The sequence below is a fragment of the Orycteropus afer genome, unplaced genomic scaffold (genome assembly GCF_000298275.1).
Source record: "Orycteropus afer afer isolate SDZICR_OR568_19922 unplaced genomic scaffold, OryAfe1.0 scaffold00487, whole genome shotgun sequence".
In the NCBI taxonomy this organism is placed as follows: domain Eukaryota; kingdom Metazoa; phylum Chordata; class Mammalia; order Tubulidentata; family Orycteropodidae; genus Orycteropus; species Orycteropus afer.
The window spans coordinates 115990-126879 of NW_006922074.1; the positions used below are offsets into that span (position 1 = coordinate 115990).

Consider the following 10890-nt stretch of genomic DNA (forward strand, 5'->3'; position numbering starts at 1 on the left):
CTGCCATGCCTGTCCCCATAGTGCCTGTCGGGACCAGGCGGCATTATCAGGCATGAGCACATAATCAGACTGCATAGACTTCGTAAACTGGCCTGCTCTAAACCAACCATCCTTCTGCATGATGCTCCAGGGTCTCCATAATTTCATCAGTCTCTTAGTTTACAGCTATTTCCTTAGCCGTATTTTATTGCAGCAACTTCAGAATCCCTTGATCACGTGTTTTAGTTAATTTGGATTAAGTTCAAGATATAGAGCTGGAAATAACTCATATTTATATTTTGCAAGGTAGTCAGTCAGTCCAGGGTTTGAATTATCCTCCATTGTGACTCATAGCGACCCCTCCTTGGGTTTCCAAATCTATGGAAGTAGATTGCCCAGTCTTCCTTCCAAGGAGTGGTTGGTGGGTTTGAACTACCAGCCTTCTGGTTAGCAATCAAATGCCTTAGGCACTACGCCACCAGAGCTCCCTTTTTTTGTTGTTTGTTTGTTTTTGATGTCTGTTCTGGGTGAAGAAATACCCAAACACTATGAATAAAATAAAAACTGATGGAAAATAATTTTTATGAAACACTCCAGAGCTCACCTAGTTTCCTTCAAAGGAACATGGTTCCCTGTGAATTTTGTCACCCTGGAAGGTCCTCTGCATGGCAGTGCTGCCATTTGCTTGAGACATTTTTAGGATTCTTGTTTTGAATCTAAGGTGCTCTCGTGGTATAGTGGTTAAGGCATTTGGCTGCTAACCAAAAGGTTGATGGTTTGAAACCACCAGCTGCTCCACAGAAGAGAGGTCAGGTGGGCTGCTTCGCTCAAGATTTACAGGCTTGGAAACCCAACTGGCATGTAACGATGAGTCGGAATCAACTCGATGGCAGTGAATTTGGTTACAGTTTTCTTTTGAGTCTACATCTCATTTTTGAATCTCTACAGTTGCACCGAATCTATCTCTTTTAAAGGATTGATTTTGTTTGTTTAGAAACAGATAAAAGTGATTTGAAGCCAAGCATCTTACTTGTTTAAAAAGAACACATTGCTATAAATTAGTAAGATTGGTTTTTCTGGGTGGCTCATAAAAGCCGTCTCCGAGGGCTATCCTCATAGAGCCATGGGTGTTTGGTGCAGTGGGGCTCTTCAGAGCCTCAGGTTGGAGGATCGGAATGAGCAGAAAGCAGGAGACCTGGGTTCCTAGCCCTATTTTTCTCCTAATGTGGCCTTGTTGTCTCAGCTGGTGTTCCACCAGGTGAGCTGCAGGTGGCTCCCAGTGCGGAGGGCCTGTAGTTGCTTAAGTTCTGGCAAGGTTTTTTCTTTTTTCTTTTTTTTTTTTTAATGGAGCCCTGGGTGGCACAAATGGTTAAGTGCTGGACTACTAACTGAAAAGTTGGTGGTTCAGACCCACCCCGGGGCTCCTCCTCAGAAGTAAAGCCTAGCGACATGCTTCTGAAAAGTCACAGCCCTGGAAATCCTGGGGGACATATTGCTCGCACAAATGTGGTTGCCATATCTCAGAATCGACTGGAGGGCAACTAACTTTGTCATATTATAGGCGAATTCCCTATTCCACAGAGAGCCGAACACAGGCATGTTTCCTTGGATCTGTGTTAGTTTCTCACAAAGATCTTTTTGTGGAGTAACTACTGAGCTAAGAAGAAAGTGGTATGAAGAAGGAAAAACCATTCTGGATCCATTGTTCACCTTTTACTAAATTTTCAGTAAAAGGTGGGCTTGGGTTCCAGATGAGATCTGGAGCATGAAGGCCATATAGTGTTCACAGGTAATGATTCCTGGGAAAAGCACTCAAGCCATGTCTCATGTTCTAAACTAATGGAGGCCACCTTTTCGTCTTTATTCTAGGCATCCAGGCTGGAGAAGCAGAACAGCACCCCTGAAAGTGACTATGACAACACTCCCAATGACACAGAGCCTGATGACACGGGGTACAGCTGCAGGAAGGGGTGGGGTCTGAAACACCAGAGACCCAGCAGGCCTAAGTGGCACAAACAGTTTGCACTCAACTAGTAACCAAAAGATGGGTGGTTCAAACCCATCAGTAGTACTGCGGAAGATAGGCCTGGTGACCTGCTCCCGTTCAGATTGCAGCCAAGAAAACCCTGTAGAGCGGATCTGCTCTGTGTGGAAGGGGTCGCCATGAGTCAGAATCGACTCACAGCAACTAAGAGCAGCAGCAGACCATTGCAGGAAAAGCCATTCATCACCTGCTTCTCAGACCCATGAAGTCTTAGAATATTCAGGCATAAATTCCTAGTTTGCATGTCTTCTCATCTCCTTTATTATCTCAGAGGCCATTTTTTTTTAAAAAACCATCATGCTATACGTGTCTCTTAATACCTGTAATCTGCTTAAATGCAGCCCTTCACTTCATTTTCAAGCCAACATAAGGTTACAATTGGCATTTGTACCTAAGCAACTGGCTGTGTTGGAGTTGGCTTTACAAAGACGCATCCTCCCCATGTCAGTTATTCCCCATCCCCATTACCCTTTTCTGTGAGGGTCACTTTAGTAAATCCTGGCCCCAGGGGAGAGTGAAACGGCCTCTGTGTGAGCCAGAGCCGTCTCCTGGTGGGATAGCCTTACTGGGGAGCCTCCTGCTGGTGGACAGGCTGCTGTTGGGGCATTCAGCAAACGCAAATTGAGTGGCTGCTAGAGGCCACCTGGAATATTTAGCCCCTCCTGTTTATCTATCTAGCCCCACTATTTCATTCGCAGACCCAGCAGAAAGGGAAAGCAGAGGAGTATGCTGTGGCAGGGTGACAGCTGTGTTCCAAATGCCACAGACCCCCACGCAGCCCCCAGCACCGAGGACGTCATCCGGAAGACCGAGCAGATCACCAAAAACATACAGGAGCTCTTGAGAGCGGCCCAGGAAAACAAGCATGACAGGTGAGGGCTGGGAGTCCTGCGTGGGGAAAACACGCACTGCAAAAAAAAGCGCTTTCAGTTCTAACCAGGTTTATCTCAGTTCACTGAGCTTTATGGTCATTGAAACTTCAGATTTACACAACAGGCTGCAGAAGAAATCTGTAAAGATTGTGTGTCTTTTTTTAACATGAGATATTAGAGTTCATCTTGTGAGGTTCTCTGAGAATAAATGCATCTAGAAATAGAACAGCGATACATAAGGTAGCGATGTTTCTGCTGCTTTGTGGAGAGGATAAGAAGCCACCTCATGGTGTGCGGTGGTTGCTCCCGGCCTCTGCTGTGCCGTGTGACCTTTAGGGAAAAGCTTGCTGTCGTGACCCATATCCTCAAGTGAATCTGGTTCCTTATCTGTCTCCCGCTGTGCACTTGTGTGCGTGCATGTAGGTATATGTGTGTGTGTTTAAACTTCTAAGAAACAAGTGGATTAGAAATGCGAGTTGACCTAATCCTCAGCCATGAGGAGAATCTGTTACTGTGAACAGACCCCTGCCCAGTGGAGTGCCTTCTTCCCGTAAGGAAGGGACTGGCTTTTGTTCTCCGAGAGTGAATTCTCCGAGTACTTCTGGTAAGTAGTCACCCGTTCTGGGTGACGTCCTAGTTTACACACACTGGCCTAGGTTAGACGTATTCGTAAACATTATTTAACACCATGACATTGAATTTGAGAAAGCAGCAGCAGAGTTTGGTCCGTACCCCAAGACAGTCTCGTTCTTCTCCCTAGGTTAGCAAATGTTAGGACTTCAGTGAAGACCTCGTGCTTCGCAGAAGCAAAGTGACTCAAGGAACACAGAGCTGCAGATGCTGTCTTGCCTCTGTTCTCCCTGGCCCAGAAAGATGCATTAGTACCTCCCGGCTCTCTCCCACCTTCCTGGCACTACCGTGTGGCCCTCCCCTTTTTCTCCCTTTCTCCTTTTCTGTGTACAGAGCAGACTTCTCCCAGTGTCCTTTTCCCACGAGCTAAGAAAGGAAAGCTCAGTGTTTACTAAGGGGGAAGAGTGAATCTTCACGGTGGATCATGGTAGGAGCCTCAGAGAAAGAGGACCCTTCCTTCTTTCCAGAAATGACACATCTCCTTGTCCCCCGGCCCTAGTGTCCTCTTTATCCCAGGCCTCTCGTGCCTCGTGTATACTAGGTGTTCAGTCACTTTGCTCAGCTCTGTTACCTGATTCTGTAAAGCGAGTGTTGCACAGCTCTCCATGTAGCCTTGGTCCCCAGAATAATTCCTCCTCCAGTGGTCCCTGCCTCACTTCACATTTCCTCTCATTCAGAAGTGCTGTGCTTGTATTTCCAACTGAAAAATGTGCTTACATGATACTGCTCTCTCTGATAGTTGTCAGAAATATAAATACCTGCCTTGGGGTCATTTCTGGCTCCAGAGATTGCAATATGGTGCCTCCTACAACTTGAGTGGTTTCTTTTCTTTCTTTTTTCTTTTTTAAAATGTACAAATCCATTAAGTCTATTTCATGATCTGATTATTTTTTTAAAGAGCATGAAGAAATGATGCAGAGATTTCCATCGTTAGTTCATTCCTTTAGTTTAAAACCAGACTTGGTCTACAGAACTTCTGTTTCATTGATTGCTTGGTCCTTTTCGAACACGTTTGGTGATTTCCATATCCTAGACACTGTTATTCATAATCTTGCAGTATAGTAATTAAACCCCTGTCTTTCCTTTCACTCTCTCCTTTGTTTGTTTGTTTAAATTTTTATTGTGATTTGGGCGAACATTTATAGAGCAAATCATTTTCCATACAGCAGTTCATACACCTTTTGCTTCATGACGTTGACTACAATTCCCCACAGTGTAACAGCTCTCTTCCCATTTCCTCCCTATAGTTACCTCTTCCCTTGTGCCCTTCTTTCCTATGCACTCCTGCCCCCTGAGCTGTCTCCCTGTGCAAGTACTGCCCTTCTGTTCTCTCATGATTGATTGTTCTAAGCAGTATATATCAACCTGATGTAATTGTTCACCTTATATGCCTGTCTGTTTGGCTGGAGCCACGAGAGCACAATTCCAGACCTGAAGGGTAACTGGGGGCCCTAGTCTTGGCGGTCTCACCAGGCTCAGTCAGACCAGTAAACCTGGTCTTTTTTTATGATTTGAGTTTTGTTTTACCTTGTTCTCCTACCCTATCCAGAATCTCCTGTACTGATCCCTTTCCAGGTGGTTGACAGTGGTAGCCGGGCACCATCTAGTTCTTCTGGTGTCATGGTCATATAGGCTGAGTTTCACATGGTCCACCAGTCCCTTGGATTAATTATTTCCATGCATCTTTGGTTTCCTTCATTCTTCTTTGCTCTGGACAAAAAGAGACCCGTTGTTGCATCTAGATGGCCTCTTGCCAGCTTGTAAGACCCCAGTCACTACTCACCAAAGTAGGACGTAGAACAGTGCTTTTGTGTTAGGCCAGTTGTCGCTCTTTCATTTGTTGATCTGTCCCTTGTGTGCATCCTGGCTTGACCTGTAGCCCAGGCCAGTACACTCAGCCTTGCTCCTGGTTCCCTGAGCCAAGTGAGCCCCTACAGCCTGGCCCCATTTCCTGGGCCTCTGGCTTGCTCCCTACCAGGATCTGTCTGTCTCTCTGTGTCCCTCTTTCTTTTATAGACAGATAGATTCTCTGTCTTTCTAGGGATTACTACATGTTATTCATGAAAACTTTTTTGAGGAAAGATACCATTTTGAAGTTGCAAAAACGAACCACCTCCACCCCCCCAAAAAAAGAACTTCCTGTGAGAGCAGAAGAGGCCTTCTCCTTTATCTGCCTGTGCTCGTTTTTGTGGCTCGTCGGGTTTCCCACAACAGTTTGCATGGAGTGACTGTGTCAGGGACGTCCGTAGGAGACATTTCTTCTCTGTGGAGGGTGGGGAAGGGTGGGTTGTATCTCCAGGTAAAAATGGAAACTATAACTGGTGAAACAGGCCTCTCGTGCACATTCTCAGTGAGATTTGAGATGTGCCTGCTAGGTCAGGAGATCCCCTCATGTGACTGATTGCTATGGCTGCTGCCTTTGTCCGAGTGACTGTGCCACCAGAGGGCTTGTTGCCCCTGCATGTTTACAGGCTAAATACCTCCTTACATGTTGGCATTTTTGTTAGTACGTGGTCTGTGGTTTTCATTGCTCTCAAAGGGAGCCCATGACCATTAGAAAAAGGTAAAAGTCAGGGTTTCTCATTTGAAGGCATTTTTGGATAATCGAAACCATTTCTTGACATGTAACAGTTTAATTAAAATGTAGTGCATCTTCATTTAAATAGTTCTGGTACTAAATTTTTTATGAAGATGAAGAACAGAGGTTGCTTATGACGATCTTTAAGCAGAAGCCAACTTCATGGTTTAAAAAAAATGAAAGACAATGTTACCCGATGGCTTTAAGGGCTAGGATAGATGCTGAGCAGTGTTGGGTTCTGTATCTCAGAAGAAAAGATTACAGAATACTGCCACAGGGGTTCTTGTGTAAGGGCAGACTTATGCTCTCACAGCAGTGTTTCCTAATGTGCTATCATCAGGCTCCTATGGGAACTTCCTGGGTCAGGGGTCAGTCTGCTAAAAACAAACCCAGGCTTGGTGGCAGTGTGGTAGCTACGAACCACCATCATTCTGTTTTTGCCCTGGCACTTTGTTATGCGTGCTGCTCAGGGCAGAAACCCAGCCCATTTGACACCATCACAGGACTAAGGGAAAGACTTCTGGGTTCTTCCACTTCTCCTAACCTAAGAAATCAGAATCACCAGCCAGCAGTGGACACTTGCTGTCGTGAGAGAGAGAGAGAGAGAGGACTCTGTCGGGAGAGGCCTGTGGGGCAGAAGGAAGGCTCTTAGCCTCTGGCACTGGGTACAAGGCTTGAACTCTTAGCAGCTGTGGGACTGTGGACAAATTCACCTCTCTGGGTCCTAGCTTTCTCATCAGGAAGGTGGGCTGTTGGGAAGATCAAGTGAGTCCTCCGTGGAGACAGAGCCTGGCACCATGGCAGTGCTCCTTAAGCATTCCCTCTGGTAGGGTCACCAGCCTGGAAGGAAGGATTGGACAGGCAGATGTCATGCACCTGGTTGCACCTGGTTTCTGAGAGCCCATCAGTGAACTGGGAGCGTGCTGCCTGTGATGGGCCAGTTGCTGGGGATTGAGTTCTATTCCTGGTGCCCCCATGTGTGTCAGCATAGAATTGTGCTCCGCAAGGTTTTCAGAGGCTGAATTTTTAGAAATGAGGTCTCCAGGCCTTTATTCCAGTTCCCTGCAGGTGGATTGGGACCTCCAGCTTTCAGCCAACAACTAAGTGTGTTAACTGTTGTGAGCACCCAGGGACTTTGTTTGCCTTTTTATTACAGGCAAGAATATGGCACCTCCTTGGAAAAGTAGAGGAATGTCTGGACAAGTGTATGAAGCTGACCTCAGTGTTTTCTCCTGACACAAATAAGAATTTTGATCTCCCACCAGTTCAGAGGCATTTGAGTGGAAGGAGTTTAGAAGTGCCCATTGGTTAAATGCCACATGGGTGTTAAGGTGGAGGCCCCAATTTTAATGTCAAGAGATTTTTTTCTGGCCCTTTATTTTTTGCCTTCTGTGGCCTTTTGGCATGGGAGTCTTTGTTTCTCTTTTAAGAAATCGGGAATATCAGACATGAGAAATAAACGACCAACTTGAGGAGGCATGAAGATCTTTAGATGCACCTGCTTTGTGGCTTCACCTGCCAGTACTGTATGTTGCCTGTAGATGGTTTTCATCTGAGAGACTGAACCTGGGAGAAAGTTGGGGAACCTGCTTTATCAGCTTGTGCCTGATGGTTGAGTGTATGCATTGTGGCCCCTCGGTCACAGCCTCAGGCCCGTCATTAGGGGGCAGTCTCTGAGGTATTTTGACCATCACTGAATAACCTCTTCACTATTCTTCCAGTTACATCCCCTGCTCAGAGAGGATACATGTGGCTGTTACAGAAATGGCAGCACTGTTCCCCAAAGTAAGTCACTTCCTACTTGCTTGGTTCCGATCCTTTGAAATGAGCTGCGAGAAATTTCTTTATGACCTTTATATTATATTGACGTTTTTGTAGCATGTAGAGAGCTTTAAGTACCAGTCATCTGTTTTTTGTGCTACTTGATTATTGGTTTTAATAAGCCAAGTGTGTACAGGTCAGTGGTAAAGACAAAGCATTACTAGAATAAGATTTTTGCTGGATGAGTTCACGCAAGTGAATTAATAATTCCCAAAAATATTAATAGCACAATACAGTACTAATACTCCACTGCGGTCCCCAGGATCATTGAGTCTGAACGCTTCAGCATCTCTTACCCTGTGGATTGCAAGGCTTCCGGTTGAAAAAGTGCATGACAAAACTGCCCTGCACCTTCTGGAGCACCTTGAGCTGTTTTCAGAAGCACGCTTGTCCGTTGCTCTTGGGTATCTGACTTCCAGTTCACAGCCAACGGCCGTTTCTCTCTCTTTAGAAACCCAAGTCCGACATGGTGAGGACTTCCCTCCGTTTACTGACATCCAGTGCCTACCGCCTCCAGTCCGAGTGCAGGAAGACCCTTCCTGGGGACCCTGGCTCCCCCACGGACATTCAGCTGGTCACTCAGCAGGTCATCCAATGTGCATATGACATTGCCAAGGCCGCCAAGCAGCTGGTCACCATCACCACCAAAGAGAACAACAACTGAGGCGTGAGCGGCACCGTCCCTCGGATTCTCTGGACTTTTTTTTTTTTTCCCTTCCAATTTTCTAGGCTTTTTAAAGTCCCATTTCAAATTTAGACATGGGCCTTCTCCCATTTTTACAAAAACAAACATTTAATGACATTTAAAACTTTTTAAAAGAAAGTTCAGTATTATTTTTGCATGTTTTCTAACAATTTTTTCAATTCTCCATTTAACCCACTTGCCTTATTTTGTGCCTGTTTGCGGTTTAGCTTCTCATTCTTTGTTGTGTTGTCGTCAGTGATTGTTAACCGTCACTTCCATCCAACAGCATAACTTCATCGTTTTAAGGTTTGTCAGGACTTCATCCCTTAAAAATCCCTGCCTGTGGTGAAAACTATAAATGAGGTTTTTAGTAAAACATTTTCTTGAAAGAGTCAAGTGAAAATACGTATTTGTGTTAGAGTTACCTGTTCCCTCCTAAGCATTGTGCAATAAGTGAATTTCCCAGTCTACGGCAACATCTCTTAAGTTTGGGGTATCTCCAAGCACATACATAGAGAAGAACTTTGATACCTTCTAAAAATAACATTCACAGTCTCTCTTGGAAGGAAACGATGAATTGCTCTATTTCTTTTTGCTGCTCTCTCATGTTAAATATTCTTTATTTAATTTTTTTACTTGATCTCTCACTTTCTATTTGGCTGTTACCTTAAGTCTCCACGGAATCAGATAAAGCATTTTTACCTCCCCACTTCCCCCTCATTGTGTCCATTTAGCCATGTTCAGAGCAGGGGTGCCACCCTAATGTCACTATGGGTCAAGTACTCTTCCTTCCCTCTGTCAACCCAAACTTTTATCCAAAACATGCGGCAAAGAGGAGCACAGGCCGAACAAGCCATAGTGAATTCTTTGCCGCCCACCCAGATATCACTGCCATGAACTGTGTGGGAGAGGACTGTCTACTCCTTGGCATTGTGTTGCACCTTCATCCAAAATTCAGTTCCTCCTTTAACCTCTTAAAGATTTCTCACATGACTTGCTTCCCGTTTTTTGTCACCTTTTAAGGACTTCTTTTAAGGTAAGATTTTTGCAATCATCTGAGTTCATTTCTTCTCCATTGCTCCATTGGGACTTAAAAATTTGAGATCAGCTTTCCAGAACTCCTTAGGAAGTGTGCTCTGGCTGCCTACCGCTATTCCAAAGGTATGAAGGAATACAGGTGTAAGTTCCGGGACTTGCTGAAATTGTTTTTATAAATCATTGAAAAGACCTTTCTTGTTCTGAATATTAAAACCTATTCCTGTCCCTGCTCATTGCAGCAGTTTTGTATGGGTGTTTCAGACCCTGACAGAGACCAGAGGGGCTGGGCAGAAGTCCAGGTGATTGGAGGAGAGACAGCAGGAAGCCCTGCAGGAACTTGGGCCTGAGGTTGCCGGAGCTTTGATTTTTCAAGAGACACCTGAAATCTGGACTCTCTGGTGCCATCTCTCCATCTTTAAAAGTTGGCAATTAATCTAAACATTTTAATAGAACACATGCAGGGGGAGCTATGGCCTATAGGCTGCCAGCTCTCAGCCTGGTTTAGCCTCTGAGCCTTACCTGGCACGTAGCCGCCCTGCCCTGTCCAGCTGCTGCTAGTCCTCTTTTTAACCACGCATTTTATCCCATGGTCATCCACCACGTGAAGAAGTCAAAATAGTCAAAGTACAAGTTGCCTCTACGTTCACAGAACTGTTTGATTCATGAACGACTTTACAGTTTGACCAAATGCTGTCATGACTATAGCACCACTGCGGTGTTTCGTTTACTAAGTTGTGTGTGGGCACTTTTGTTGGGTTTTGCTCCAGTGTGAGTAGCCTGGGGAAAGGGCTCACATCTCTGAAAGATTGATCCCACTTGTGTCTCTGCACATCCCTAAGTGCCCCGATTGTCAGGTGCTGAGGTGAAGCTGCAGGTGGAACTGCCTTCTTGAACTACCTGAGGTTCAAGCACCATCTTATGCCCCTTTCTGCATGCTTCGTGTCCTTAGCTCTCTCTCTTTCTTGCGAACACCTACCCTCCTGTTGGACCTGCCCAGGTCCTCAGGAAAGGCCCAGTAGCAGTCCTAAGGATGCCAGGGAGGATGGGCGTCCACAGAGGCTTCCAAGAAATGCGTTGTTTGCAGAAGGTAAAGCAGTGTCTTCACTTGGAACTCTCGAGGACCTATGATACAGGACATTTGATTTATCCCCCTAGAGAAAGCCAAGGTACATGGGGACCAGCAAAGCACATGGAGGTGTGAGAATCCCACAGAGGAATGTGCTCTGCTAACTCACAGGCCACC

At 45.6% G+C, this 10890-nt stretch overlaps 1 protein-coding gene across 1 annotated transcript in view; it reads left to right on the plus strand.

Moving 5' to 3' along the window:
• Positions 1 to 8588, plus strand: part of GIT2 (GIT ArfGAP 2) — a 66782-nt gene extending 58194 nt beyond the window's left edge. The window contains exons 17-20 of the mRNA XM_007954965.1: positions 1849 to 1931; positions 2722 to 2895; positions 7825 to 7888; positions 8376 to 8588. Coding sequence (XP_007953156.1) covers positions 1849 to 1931; positions 2722 to 2895; positions 7825 to 7888; positions 8376 to 8588 — 534 coding nt within the window. The remainder of the gene's footprint in view (positions 1 to 1848; positions 1932 to 2721; positions 2896 to 7824; positions 7889 to 8375) is intronic.
• Positions 8589 to 10890: the final 2302 nt, after the last annotated feature.